This window comes from Scyliorhinus canicula, chromosome 22, assembly GCF_902713615.1.
Source record: "Scyliorhinus canicula chromosome 22, sScyCan1.1, whole genome shotgun sequence".
Classification (NCBI taxonomy): Eukaryota; Metazoa; Chordata; class Chondrichthyes; order Carcharhiniformes; family Scyliorhinidae; genus Scyliorhinus; species Scyliorhinus canicula.
In genome coordinates, this window is record NC_052167.1 from 13,732,583 (window position 1) to 13,748,155 (window position 15,573).

Consider the following 15,573-nt stretch of genomic DNA (forward strand, 5'->3'; position numbering starts at 1 on the left):
CGAAAGCACAGTCTGCTCCATTCTACCATCAAAATTAAAACTTGAAACGTTTTGAGGCAGTTAAAATGTAAACTCTTGCTGAGCTGTAACTTCTGAGACCACATCCTCAGGGTGGTCTCGAGCCACTTGTTCCCTGGATGTGTCATTAGATTAACAATTGTGCTCCCCAGGTTTCCGCTATTTTTGTCTGTATATGGGAAACCTGTGTCGCATTTACTCAGCTGCTAAAGTCGAGCAAAGGTGGAGGTCTTCCGGGTCTGAGCAGAATTTTATTAATAATCAATGGGCTTGCATTACCCAAATAATAATTCTTGTTGTGCCCATAACAAGTATGTTTAACAGTGGTGTTGTTAATAGATTGGCATCAGAGACAGCATTAATCATCAGGCACAATAGACAATGAACAGCCAGTGGGAAAGCTAATTTAATACTGACTTTTAATCTGGTGGCTCTTTGTTATGAAAATCAGTTTGATTCTTGTGGTATTGACGTTTGTGTGATGACCCTTCCTCTGGAGACCTGCACTGTGGTTCAACCTAGTGTAGGCCATCTCTCACCAAGTATTGCTCCAACTTCAGCAGCAACGTGGCCCTAGCCATCTCCACCTTGTTTCAAGTTGGTCCGAGCCCTCATCCTTCTCAGAAAAAAAAATCATCTGCCAGTGTTTGGACTTTTTACAGTTGTGAGATCAAAGTGTGTGTTGGAGCTCAGTTTCCCAGTCAGAGTGACACGGAGCAGGTGGCTGCGTTCTCAGGTCACTGCACAGGAACTCCGAATTCCTGCTGGCCTCTGCCACTGACCTGGGAGCACCGGCTGCCTTCAGTGAAATCACAGCAGGGTGATAACTCTCTCCTTGTCCAACATCAGGATAACCGGAAACAGTTACTCAAAAACGTGGTGCTTTAATCACAGCAAATAAATTCTGTCGTCCCTTTTGTTCTTTTCCTTCAGACAGTTTGGTTCCCAGCTTTTCTTTCTTTTGCCACCGAAGCCTGGAGTGAGGCTATGGGTTATGTATTTGAACTGGGTCAGCTCACGGGGGAGAAATATTGGCCAAACAAAGTGAGGGTGGACTGTGTCTTTAAAGAAAAAATAAATAAATCATGGTGGAATTCAGGAATATGAATTGACAAAATGTTGCTGTGCTTTGCATTATTTCTTTGAATACTTGTTTGGGTAAGTGTTCTTGTGTGGAATTATTTACTCCCCCCTTGCCCCACTCCCCCCCCAACCACTCCCATTTTAGTTACTGAGTAATGAAGTAGAAGTGTTTTTGCTCAATGCTGACTCTGCTGTAGATGCTGCCTCATTTACATTGCAGACTGGCCTCCACTGCACCAACAGCCAAAAAAAAACACATCCATAACCTTGTTCGTGCACAGTTCTTGACAGTTTAATTTTTTTTGTGATGTGAAAGTCTACCCAGAGACAGATAGAAACAGCAGCTGTTTACCTCTCGATGAGGAAACAACGGCCACCTCTTGAACGGCTTCTTCAACAGCGGTGCCATCTCGTTTACAGATGTGTGCCAATCATACAGCACTTTAAACTGATGCTTTCCTTCGATGTGCCAGCCTGTTTGCATTTTGCATGTGCAATCTGCATTTTTTATGGTGTTATTCATTCTGTTTCAGGCGAGAGACTAGGTTGGTGGAACCGCATTAAATGTCCTTCATCGCCCTGAACAGGTGGCAATGGGGGGGGGGGGCACAGCCTTACTGGAACTTAGTGGTTTCGGGCGGCACGGTGGCGCAGTGGTTAGCACTGCTGCCTTAGGGCGCCGAGGATCTGGGTTTGATCCCGACTGCGCCACTGTCCGTGTGGAGTTTGCACATTCTCCCCGTGTCTGCGTGGGTCTCTCCCCCACAACCCAGAGATGCGCAGTCGAGGTGAATTGGCCACGCTAAATTGCCCCATAATTAGAAGAAAATAATTAGGTACTCTAAATTTATATTAAAAAAAGCAATTGAGTGGCTGTCTAATCTACCTCAGGAAACCTCAACCTAGAATGAGTCAGCTTGTAGACCAGTATAGATAGGGGTGGGATAGTCCCTTTGATGAACGATCAGCGGAGTTTTCATGACTATCTGGCAGCTACCGTCATTTTTGTCTCTCTCTCGTCCACATTTATCAAATGGGATTCCATGACTTGTCATATTGGATTTGAACTTGTGGAGGGGGCGGGGGGGAGGAAGATGCCATGGGGGAGCGGGGTTGTGGTTGTGAAATTGGATAGCACTGGCTTCTTGGCCCAAATTGGGTGCAGGGATTATAGACCCTGAAGACCACTCAACAGGTTCCATCGGCTGAGGTGAGGCTGTCAGCTCATCCCCACGAGGCTTGCCAATGTGGTGATTAAGATTTTTTAAGTAGATCCTGGGGATAGGGGAGGGGATTGGCCTATTGGAGGCCTTTGAGACCGCTGCAGAGCCGGGAGGAGCACTATTGATTTCATAATCAATTAAGTTAACATGTACCTTTTTTGTTGGTGGCCTTCCGTAGGCACCACCAGTAGACTTGGTTCTTCTGAATTTGAGAGGATACTGACAGCAGTCAGAGCAGCGTAACTTTATGAAGGGCCTAACACCTATTTCAGGCACAGGCCTCGGCCTCCGATTCCAGAGATGTCACCAAAATGGTGGATGGTCGGCCTCCAGGTTAGAATGTGTTCAATGCATTGTACATATTATATTAGATGTGTGTTTTGTGCCTGTAAAACTATTGCAGGTTTCTCAAATATCCAATCCCCAGTCTCTGTGTTACTACCTAAGTATCCAGTGCTTTAAATAGTAAACACACTAACAGCTGTCAGCCATCAGCTCAACTTAAGTTGTGTGTAACCAACAGTGGAAGAAAGTAATATCGAGTTGTGAAAGCTCTCAGGCTGCATGCAAGATTGATTTGTTGTCATTGATAGCTACTGAAGCCTGATCAGATAGGATGGTGTAGGGAGGACCCTCTGCCCATTTCTACCTCAGAATGTGTATTGGCTCTGCAGCTTGTGATTCTGTTGCTCACCCGTTTACCTACAAATTACATTTAGCTGGGTTTCCACCATCCAACTGCTTGTTTTTCAAGAAAGACACAATTGGAGGTATCCCTGCCAGGAGTATAGGTCTGGTGCAAATTCATCACCTGAATTATTTCAGCATTCTCGCCATGGGTGGAACATTTCGCTATGACAGATTGTGTGCGCCTTCTTGTGTGAAAGAAGGCGCACACCAGATATTACTTTCTTCCACTACTGGTTACCCACAAACTTAAGTTGAGCTGACGAATGGGAGAGTTTGTTATTTGTCCTTAAAGGACTGTGTACTTGGGTAGTAACAGAGAAAACTGCGGCCTAGGTATTATGTAAAATCAAAACTTCTCTGCAGTGTGCTAATAGGCTTGTGGTCCATTTGGTGCTGTGTAGCGTGTGGAGTACAAACCCATAGTGTCGAGCAGTCAACATTCACCGGGAAATGTGAGGAGTGACATTAATGATCAATAAGCATGTAAGAGCGAGCACAACTCATTGGAGACTGTCAGTCAGGCCCACTCAACAATACAGAATTCCTTTCCTGCCTGTGGCTGCAAATCAGTTTTTTTTTAAATGATTGCAATGACTTTTTTTCTATGCAGGAAATTAAACTCTTTTTAAGAGGATAAAGAGTGAAATTACTGCAGGCGTAACAATATGGATGTCAACAGAAGTATCTGTTTATCGTAATACTGAACTGTCATAGAGCCACTACCATTTAGTTGACAACAATAAAGAAAGGCCAGCTCAAAGTGCTATTACAGCCAACAAAGTACTTTTAAAGTGTAGTCACGGTACTGTAATGTCGGAAGCATAACAGTCAATTTGCACACTAGAAGGTCCTGCATGTAGCAATGGAATAATAATCTGTTTTAGCAATGTTAGTGTAGCGATAAATATTTGGCCAGGTTCCACTTGGAAGGGTGAGGAAACTATCCTGTTCTTGGTTAAAATTGTCCCTTTTACAACCACCTGAGAGATCATGTCTGTTTCATGTCATATACAAAAGATGGCTGATGTGAGCACTGGTAATATATTAAGTGATGTGAAGTCAGCTGGGCTTTTCAACCAACAAGAAACGGTTACAGTAAACCGAGTGCCATACGTGGGAAATTTTAAAAGTCTTATTTGACTTTCAGTGAAACATTTAGAGATGTATGGTTCCTTTATGGAAAAGAACTGGCTGTCCTGTCAATTATTTACAATTTAGATAGGGTGTGTAGGGGGAGAGGCAAAGGGTGGACGGGGCGAGGGGTAGAGTTGGAGAGAGGGGTTGACTTGGTGGGTGGGATAGGATCAATGCGATTGGAGAGAGGGGTTGGGTTGGGAGTGGGATGTGGTGCTTGGGGTGCAGGGGAGGAAGCCCTCAGCTGCGCATTTAGTGCCTGCAGCAAATGGGAACAGCCTAATGTTTGCTGTTTGCTTCCAAAATTGTGGGGGTGGTTCTTTTAGCTTTGTGCCCTCTGTCCGTTTTATGTGCCTTTTCTGAACTTTTATACCATGCTTTTCATGATCTCAGGACATCCCAAAGCATTTCCGGCTGACTGAATACTTCTGAAATCTGGTAAATTTTTTTATTTTTTTTTTATAAATTTAGATTAGCCAATTATTTTTTCCAATTAAGGGGCAATTTAGTGTGGCCAATCCACCTAATCTGCACATTTTTGGGTTGTGGGGGCGAAACCCACGCAGACACGGGGAGAATGTGCAAACTCCACACGGACAGTGACCCAGAGCCGGGATCGAACCTGGGACCTCAGCGCCGTGAGGCGGTTGTGCTAACCACTCGGCCAACGAAATCTGGTAAATTAACAGTAACAGCTGCCAATTTGCACAAATGCTTTACATGCAATTGAGTATTTTGAAGTGTGTTGCTGTGTAAGAAACAGTGCATCACTCCTTCACTACTGCCAGTTTAAACAATCAAATAACTGGTTGAGAGTCTTTGTCCAAGTTTATACATGGACTGGAGCACTACCATTGTCTCTGAAACTGTAACTCTGAATAGTTAGGATAGGAGAGTGCAAATTCGGAGGGAAAATGCCCTAGCTTTCCCACCAGACTTTAAAACAGCATTTTCCTAGCATTGCAGCCTCACGGCGCTGAGGTCCCAGGCTCGATTTCGGTTCTGGGTCACTGTCCATGTGGAGTGTGCACATTCTCCCCGTGTTTCCATGGGTTTTGCCCCCACAACCCAGAAATGCGCAGGATAGATGGATTGGCCATGCTAAATTGCCCCTTAGTTGGAAACAATTAATTGAGTACTCTAAATGAACAAAAACAGCATTTTCCAGCTGAACATAGTGGAATCATAACCGGTCTACTCCAAACCCCCTTAGCATCTACTTAACACTAGACATGGGTGGAATGCATGAACAATACTCCCTTAAGGTGCTGTAGTTCTCCTCTTGCCTGTCACATAATATTGCTAGACAGCCTCGCCGCACTTAGTCAATGGGAATTGAGTGGACCGATTGCTGCTGTTTTTTAACTGGTTCTTTTAAAGAAAATAGCCCTTAAACCAAAGGCTACTTGTTCCCAATTCTAACTCATGAACTGTTTCTAGGCTGTCCAGCTCCCTGCCATATTTGTCTCTTAAAGAATAGTTTGCAGCTAAATACATGCTGTAATGGGTGTTATTTGTCACTATACATCTGCCAATAGGAATGGTCTTTTGAGAAATCCTTGCTGCTCTTTGACACAATGAAAATATTTATTTATAATGCATTGAGTTGTTACAATCTGGAGTGCACTGCCTGAAAGAGCAACAGTAGAAAACTTCATTGTGGCTTTCAAATGGGAATTTCAGTTAAAATTGGGTTGTGGGGCTGGAGGAAATTGAAATCCATGGGTGAGAATTTTAAAATGGAGGTGTTCCTTAACTGAGAGCCAGTAAGCATAGGCTTGGTGATGAATGGCACTTGGTGCAAGTCAGGACAGAGTTTTGGATGAACTCAAGTTCACTAAGTGGGAGGTTGACTTGGAGTGTGTTGGAATAGTCCAGTCTAGAGATAACAAAGGCCTGAATGAGCTTTTCAGCTGAGTTGAGACAGGACCGAGTGAGCAAACGTAGATGAAAAGAGGGGCTCTTGCAGGACAGCTGAATGCTCCCCTTTTACCACAGCATGGGTCTTTAGAAGAATTCCAATAAGCTGGTTAAGCACGAGTTCCCTTTCACAAAACTATGCTGACTCTTCTGATTAAACGATACAAAATATAAAGTAAAATAGCAATTAAGTTATGACAAGCTTTGATTTAATGGCCCAGTGGTTATGGACGAGAATATTGAAGGAGAGGAGTTGTTCCAATAATATAGTGTAGAAGTTATGATGACTCTAATGCAATATAGCAAGGAAACAGTGAACAGTTCAAGGACAGATATGGCCTGAAGCTTGACTCGGGGTCAAATATAACACTAAAGTTGCAAACACTCTGGTTCAACTTCAGGGAAAGAATGGATGGGTACGATTCACCCAAAAAAGTATTGCTTCTTAGGTATTGCTCCAGACCTAGATTCACCCACACTTCATTTTTTGGGGCCTTGGGGGAGGTTTCTCACTGGTCTAGCCCACACTTAGAGAATTTTTCAGCACTGGGGAACTAAACTCGCCAGCGATACCGGCTCCAAAGGGCATCCTGATCTTGAACTGAGTTTGAAGGTCTCGGACACTCCCCACCCAATGCCACCCCCTTTATGATACTCCATCACCAGCCTCCCCTTTCATGGGCATGCTCCCCCCTCCTCCCTCCCTCCCTCCCTCAGGCAACCCTTGGCAGTGCCAAAATACAATCATGAAAGATTTGAATGTGGCTAATATTTCTCCAGAGTCCATGACCTCTTCCATACACCTGGACAATAAAGTAGGAAAGATTTTTCATTTAATAAGGAATCTTTCTCTCCGTTTGCTTTCCAATACAGCTTTTCTGATCTTTATTTGATAAATATCAATATTTCACAGTTCCTCTGTATTTTCCATTCTGTCCTTGAACTGTTCACTGTTTCCTTGCTACATTGCATTAGAGTCATCATATCTTCTACACTATATTATTGGAACAACTCCTCTCCTTCAATATTCTCGTCCATAATCACGGCCATTAAATCAAAGCTTGTCATAACTTAATTGCTATTTTACTTTATATTTTGTATCGTTTAATCAGAAGAGTCAGCATAGTTTTGTGAAAGGGAACTCGTGCTTAACTAGCTTATTGGAATTCTTCTAAAGACCCATGCTGTGGTAAAAAGGGAGCCTTCAGCTGTTCTGTAGTTGGATTTCCAGAAGTTGCGACATCAACATTTCAGAAATGAAAAGCTCAAGATGTAGTGGGGGGAGGGTAACATGGCTGTTTGAAAATAGAGCTTATGCTGGGGCATCAACGTTTGACAATTTATATCAATGATTTAGACGAGGAGTTGCTAAATTTGCAGATGACTGATAGCGAGGTGTGAAAGTATGTTGTGACGAGGACACATGGAGTTGCAGACAGATCTGTAGTTATAAAAATATATTTTTAGTCAGCTTTTTCAATTTTATACATAGCAATAAACACCCCCAATAGAATGCTGGCCTCTCCTCTATCCCCCCTCTTCTCTTTCCCATCCTTTTCTTCCTCCCCCCACCTCTTCTCTTCCTATGTTAAATATTGGTCCTTTAGAGAATGAGAAGGGAGATTTAATAATGGGAGATGAGGAAATGGCTGAGGAACTGAACAGGTTTTTTGGGTCTGTATTTGTGCAAGATACAAATAACATGCCAGTGACTGATGGAAATGATGCGATGACAGGTGAGGACCTTGAGATGATATTTATCGCTAAGGAGATAGTGATGGATAAGCTAATGGGGCTAAAGGTAGACAAGTCTCCTGGCCCCGATGGAATGCATCCCAGAGTGCTAAAAGAGATGGCTAGGGAAATTGCAAATGGACTAGTGATAATTTTCCAAAATTCACCAGACTCTGGGGTGGTCCCGGCGGATTGGAAATTAGCAAATGTGACACCACTATTTAAAAAAAGGAGGTAGGCAGAAAGCGGGTAATTATAGGTCAGTGAGCTTAACTTCGGTAGTAGGGAAGATGCTGGAATCTATCATCAAGGAAGAAATAGCGAGGCATCAGGATGGAAATTGTCCCATTGGGCAGACGCAGCATGGGTTCATAAAGGGCAGGTTGTGCCTAACTAATTTAGTGGAATTTTTTGAGGACATTACCAGTGCGGTAGATAACGGGGAGCAAATGGATGTGGTATATCTGGATTTCCAGAAAGCTTTTGACAAGGTGCCACACAAAAGGTTGCTGCATATGGTAAGGATGCATGGCATTAGGGGTAAAGTAGTAGCATGGATGGAGGATTAGTTAATTAATAGAAAACAAAGAGTGGGGATTAACGGATGTTTCTCTGGTTGACAATCAGTAGCTAGTGGTGTCCCTCAGGGATCAGTGTTCACAATTTACATAGATGATTTGGAGTTGGGGACCAAGTGCAATGAGTCCAATTTTGCAGACGACAGTGCAGAGGGATTGAGATAGGTTAAGTGAATGGGCTAGGGTCTGGCAGATGCAATACAATGTTGACAAATGTGAGGTTATCCATTTTGGTAGGAATAACAGCAAAAGGGATTATTATTTAAATGAAAAAATATTAAAACATGCTGCTGTGCAGAGAGACCTGGGTGTGGTTTACAGGTGCAACAGGTGATTAAGAAGGCAAATGGCATTTTGTCCTTCATTGCTAGAGGGATGGAGTTTAATACTAGGGAGGTTATGCTGCAATTGTATAAGGTGTTAATGAGGCCACACCTGGAGTATTGTGTACAGTTTTGGTCTCCTTACTTGAGAAAGGACATACTGGCACTGGAGGGTGTGCAGAGGAATTCACTAGGTTAATCCCAGAGCTGAAGGGGTTGGATTATGAGGAGAGGTTGAGTAGACTGGTACTGTACTTGTTGGAATTTAGAAGGATGAGGGGGGATCTTATATAAACATTTAAAATTATGAAGGGGATAGATGCGGGCAGGTTGTTTCCACTGGCGGGTGAAAGCAGAACTAGGGGGCATAGCCTCGAAATAAGGGGAAGTAGATTTAGGACTGAGTTTAGGAGGAACTTCTTCACCCAAAGGGTTGTGAATCTATGGAATTCAGTGAAGCAGTTGAGGCTCCTTCATTAAATGTTTTTAAGGTAAACATAGATAGTTTTTTGAAGAATAAAGGGATTAAGGGTTATGGTGTTCAGGCCGGAAAGTGGAGCTGAGTCCACAAAAGATCAGCCATGATCTCATTGAATGGTGGAGCAGGCTCGAGGGGCAGATAGCCTACTCCTAGTTCTTATGTTCCCACCCTCCTCTACCCCCCTCTCTTCTTCACTCCTCTCCCCCCTCTCTTCTTCACTCCTCTCCCTGTTGTCTCTCCACTCCGCTCTTCCCCCCTCGCCCCTTCTCCATCCCTCTCCCCCTTGACTCTTCCCCCTATCCCTCTCCTCTACCCACTCCCCTCCCTGTTGTCTCTCCACCCTGCTCTCCCCCCCCCTCCTCTTAGCTCCCCCTCTATTCTCTCTTCTTTCCCCCCACTCCTCCCCCCGCCCTCTTCTCCCTTCCACCTCCTTTTGGAATACACCAATGACTAAACATTGTACTTGCAAGGCAATAAAATCAGCAAACAAAGCCTTATTTCTGGAGAGATAGAATTGAAAAGTAGATATGTTATGCTAAACCTGTAGCCAACCTTGGTTAGACCACACTCGTAGTAAAAGGGAATGGTGGGATTGCAGAGAAAATGAACCTTGAAAAAACATTTACCCCAAAGGAATGATAAGAATGTGGAACTTGCTCCCACAGGGAATGGTTGAAGCAAATAGTATAGATACATTTAAGGGGAAGGGAGGAGAGGTTAATGATAGATTTAGATGAGAAAGGTGGTTCGAGTGGAACATCAACAATTCTAGCCACAATGTAACAGGGCACATAAACCTGTAAATAAATAATCCCAAAATGTTTTCTCAGGAGGCTTTTTATCTATTCCTTAATACACACTCTTATTTATAATGTGAATCAGCTGCGAGGGGCAGTCAATTTGGCCACTTGTTCCTCTCATTTAACACAATGATGGGCAACTGTTGCCTGGGGCATTACATTATCTCAAACACACGCTTGCGTGGCTTTCAGTAGCACCAATCAACCCTTAGGTTATATTGGTAATCTTGAATGAAAAAAAATACAGACAAGCAACTTAGAAACATAAGGGCAATGTTTGAAATCTACGATAATTCAAATCAGTTTCAGTCGCCCAAGACTTGGCAGAGAAGAGGCATACCACATCATTGTCATGAAATCCTTCCAGGAATATAACCCAAATTTTTACATGGACTTCTTCACATCAATAAACTGTACTGATTGGAAGTGATTACAAGAGCATTGTACTGTCGCCAGTGTTGTAGGAAAACAACCTCCCTTAAATTGTCTCTTGCTTGTTTCTACTTTGTCGTCTTCTGTGAAAGGCTATGGTCCGAAGAAATGGAAATATTATGCAATCACTGGTAAATTATTCAACCGCAGGTTATTTGAGAGCCCTGTGGGTTCCTACTTATCTGTTTATAATTTTCTGCTTGGTTACTGAGGCCTGAAAGTTGCTTTGTGTTTCCCGTCTGTAGCTGAGTTGAAGGACTGTGGTGCGATGTGAACCCATCGTCACACACACTAAAATATTCTCCCTGACAAAACTAAGGAAGTCCTTTGGCTGAAAACCAAACTTATTAATAAAAGCCCAAGAGTGCATTCTGTAACTGTAATTCTGCCCACAATATAGTGGACAAGGGTCAACTTGATCGGCCCTAGTTCTCCTGTGGGGTGGCTCCTTACTACATTAGCAGAATTATTACTCACGTTTGAAGTACTGATACTAACCATTCATAGGGATACATAGAGTTGGTGCCTATACAGATGTTGTGCTAAATACCAAGCCAACTTTATGTAGGAGAAGACGACCCTTCCTGATCTCCAACCAGCTCCCTGTGGTTCGAATTAGATTGTGGGGAAGAGAAACTCAAGCTTGAGAAACTCAACAAAGAACGTATTCTGATTGGAACACAAGACAGGTCGCATTTCGGATTTGCTTATACTTCCTGAAGGGAATTTTACTTCCTGAAAGGCGTTCCAATGTTTTCAATGATAACCTAGAATGAAATCAAAAAAATTAATGACACGTACTTTAATGCAGTCCTTGCTGTGTAGTCTGGAAATGTTTTCCAGTTAGAATTAGGAAGTCAGAATTATTTAACTGTGGGGACTTGACCTATTTTCCTTCCCGCCCCTCAGCATCTATAGTTGGTGCCAACCCCCTCCCGCCTCCTTGTTTCACCCTCTGAGATACAACTCAGAGTGAAAAATGAGTTAGCTGAGCAAATTACATTTCCAAGCTCCACACATTTACCAAAACACATCTACAATAGTTGTTGAAATTCCTTGTCAACAGCTTCACACATAAAACCAATGCTTGCCTTAATTCAGAGTGGATTATCAGTGTCTGTGTCTGTAATAGTCTGTGCTTAATGCTAGTAGAACTACATTGCTAGCCTGCTGTAATGAATTGAAGTGGAAGAGTAGATCTTATTTCCAAACAGCAACTGACAGCAACTTTCCACAAGCATTTGTGCGTATGTCTGCGTTGATTAACTGACCAAAAAAGGCTGTAAGCCCCCAACAGAAACCCACTCAGTTCCAACGATTCCAACTCTGTCCCAATTGCAAGGACATTACATTATATCTTCAAGCCTACCTTCAATCCTAGCCATCTCTTCACTATCTGCTCCCTGCCTGACAATACTGTAACAAATTATGGACTATGGAGTATATCATCCATACCTACGATCGTTTAATCTCTCCCAAGCAGCTAGTTGCCTCAGCTCTCACTGATTTTTATGGAAGCCTATAGCATTTTATTTAGAGTATCCAATTCTTTTTTTCCCCAATTAAGGAACAATTTAGCGTGGCCAGTCCACCTACACTGCACATCTTTTGTTGTGAGGGTGAGACCCACTTCCACACAGACAGTGACCCGGGTGCCGGGATCGAACCCGGGTCCTCGGCACCGTGAGGCAACAGTGCTAAGCACCGCCATTCTGAGGAGGGGTGGGGATGGCGGCGTGTTCAGCATTACTTATAAAGCTAGAATCTAAGTCAAAACAAGCCCATTTAAGGGACAGCAAGGTGGCACAGTGGTTAGCACTGCCAAGTTCGATGTCGGCTTGGGTCACTGTGTGCGCAGTTTGCACATTCTCCCCGTGTCTGCGTGGGTTTCACCCCCACAACCCAAAGATGTTCAGGTAGGTGGACTGGCCACGCTAAATTTCCCCTTAATTGGAAAAAATTAATTGGGTACTCTAAATGTTTATTTTATAAATAGACCATTTATATCCCTTTCGTTCCTTTTCATATTTTAAAAACATGGATCACATTCTTTCTTAATCTTCCTGACTTCTGAAAAATAACCTTTTCAGTTTTCCTGGAGGCTGATAATCTAAAAAGAAAAATAACATGACAAATGTTTTTAGTCTACATCCCACCACCAACCCCGTCAGTACCTTATTTCTTGCTTTGTGAAAATGACACAGTATTGATCAAATCTGCTTGTAACTATTGGCAGAACATCAATTCTGCATCAACTATTGACAATCTGTCGTGGCCACAAAGGTTTGTCTTGCTCTAAAACTATAAAAATAATGTGATGACACTTCATATCTGACCAATGCAGTCTTTCAGAGGATTTGGATTCATAAGCCCATTGCTTTATTTAATGGCTTTTTTTCCTCACAAAAAGACATCTACTCAAGTTATAGAACATGGTCGAACAACTGTGGTAGCAAAACTAAGGGGCATGAGGTCTCAACATTGGCTGAAGGTGAAAACTTCACTCATTCTCTGAGCCCCCTGCTGTCAATGGGGATTACCATTGAAGCCACCCCACACCACTGGGAAGCCCAAGGGCAGGACCCGAGAATCCGGCCGCCTGTGAATGGCCAATGAATTCCGGCTCCATGTCTCTCACAATGTACTGGAGTTACTTAGCTGAACAGTGATGGGGTAGCTTTAATCAATAGCAAGCAAACGTATGCAGGAGCGAAACACTATGCGCCTCAAGCCTGCTCCACCATTCAATAAGATCATGGTTGATCTGATTGTAACCTGCCCCGATAACCTTTCACCCATAGAATCCCTACAGTGCGGCAGGAGGCCATTCGGCCCATCGAGTCTGTACCAACCCTCTGAAAGAGTACACTACCTAGGCCCACTCCCCCGTCCCACTTTATATCCCACTGATCAGTGAAGCCTATATTTGGGCCTCGTAGTAACCAGGCGTCTAATCTGAACCTGTTTTGTTCCCACTGGGCAGGCTAGGTTAAAGTTACCAAGGTAGCTCCTGAATTCTACCAACTATCTGTCTACACACATCTGAAGGTTTAATCTTGCAAGAACTGCATTCTCCATTTGTGATGGACTTGGATGTTTTACGAATGTCTGTTGTGTCCAATCATCCAGGAACCCAAATGGTTGAATACTTGGCTGCCAGCCAGGGAGCCATGCACCCACCTACTAGAGTGGCCTGTCACTTCAGCTTGCTTGCCTCAGTTGAGTGAATCTCATTTGAGTTCAGCCAGGCTATTAACTAGAGTAGCAAATGACACACTGTGGAATAGTAAAGTATTCCATCTCTGAGTTAAGAAAAGGCTGACATAGACATAAACTGTCTCATTCACTAGCTGAGTAGCGCAAACCAACGAACAAGACAAGGCAACAGCCCTGACAGCGGGTCTGGAGAAGTATTTAAATCTGCACTGTCCCATTGGGCCCACGATACAGGAGGACACACACAGGCAAGAAGAAGTAAAATGAGGAGAAAGGAAATTTGCCTGTAAAATTGAACGATTTCACAATATCAAACAAGACATCATACTGTTATTGGTTTTTGCAAAAGCTGTCAAAGTGAAATGTAGTCATTCTTTTGTTGCTTTGATTTTATTTTACATTTACAATACCTCTGAGTCATATTCTTATAGTTTCAAAGCAATTGAACCGGTTTAGGGGATACTGCATTCTAAGCTTGGGAAAAAAAAAACAGTTTTTTCTCTCTCCCTCTCTAACTCCAGTCCACTGGGAACCCTCCACATAAAAACCCCATCAATAATTCAGGTGTTCTGATTACTTTAAAAGTTCCATTGAATTACAGCTACAAAAAAATGTCTGTTTGACGTGAAGATGAATGTAGATGGACGCTGCAGAATGCCGGCAACCTGTAGATCATGTCAGAACAGATTGTAACTTTATCATTCTGTCACAGGGAATAATTTAAACCACTTAATCAGTCAGTATCACAGTAGAGGAGGTAACATGTCATGAATTCCAATTTTACAATCTGTCAAACATGCGCCAACGTTAACATTTTTTTCCAGCCCACAAAACTAACCACAATGTTTGTTTCTCTCTTCCCTCTTCTTTCTCTTGCTCTTCTGTGGGCCCTTGCAGAAAAGAAATGGTTTACAGATGAAACTGATAACACCTTTCCTAGGAACATTCAGATAAAACCAATGAGCACTCACATGGCTAATCAAATCAATCAGTACAAATCTACCAGCAGTTTGATCCCACCAATCAGAGAGGTAGAAGATGAATGTTGATACCTGTATGAACTCCAGTCTGAGAGAGAGAGACTTTGAGAAGCTCCTACAACAGGATTGCTGGCTTCAATGCTCCATGGATTTTACCGTGATCTGTTACAGACAGGTGAAGAATCATGGATGCTGCACCACCACTAATAAGTAGTAATAATCTGCCCTTGAAAATTACCTGATTGTCCAGCATGGAATCACAGGTTTTATTGGATGGTTTTACTGATGACTTGAAGACAATCGATGCAGACTGAATATTATGGCCATTTATGTTTTAAAAAATGTATTTTATAAATGCAATACCTTGTCATCTTCTACTTTGTAGCTTCTCTTTCCTTCTGTTTGTGACCAGACTCTTTTATTTTGTTCCTCTTTTGTTCCCCCTGGAGGATGAAGGTCACAAAAAATAATGATTTCAATGTACCCAATCCCTGAATCAACAAAATAATAAAAACAATATACTTCTAGCAGTGGCAAATGAGGCGTCCATTGTTGCCTGATAACTAGCATGTGAGCGCTATCAGAATAATGCTGTTATCTGTCTTTGTGTTGAGATAGGGCAGAGACCAAGTCCTGTATTAAAGGTTGATCCACATTTTAACATCGCCATTTCTTCATTATCCATTTCTGATTTTAGTTTCACTGCTTTGATGAAATATAAACCTACAAGGTCGTCTTGGATAGAGAACATTGCAAGCCAAGCGCTATTTTTATACACTGTTCATTTTCTCCATTTTTAAACTTGTTTTAAAATGAGAATTTTGAGACACCAAAAAGTAGTTTACACATATCACAGAGGCAGTAGATCATACTTTGCAGTATAACCTGGGAGGATAAAGAGACATCAATGCCAACTCAGCGAGGTAGAAAGCGTTAATGCAGAGTTGTCTGAAGCAAGCCT

At 42.7% G+C, this 15,573-nt stretch overlaps 1 protein-coding gene across 26 annotated transcripts in view; it reads left to right on the top strand.

Annotated features, from left to right (window-relative positions):
• kcnma1a (potassium large conductance calcium-activated channel, subfamily M, alpha member 1a) overlaps positions 1 to 15,150 on the top strand; it is an 838,366-nt gene extending 823,216 nt beyond the window's left edge. For all 26 annotated transcript variants that reach the window (XM_038783288.1, XM_038783287.1, XM_038783293.1 and 23 more), the window contains one exon: positions 14,530 to 15,150. In XM_038783288.1, the coding sequence (XP_038639216.1) occupies positions 14,530 to 14,681 (152 nt within the window). In that variant the 3' untranslated portion in view covers positions 14,682 to 15,150. The remainder of the gene's footprint in view (positions 1 to 14,529) is intronic.
• The last annotated feature ends 423 nt before the right edge of the window (positions 15,151 to 15,573 follow it).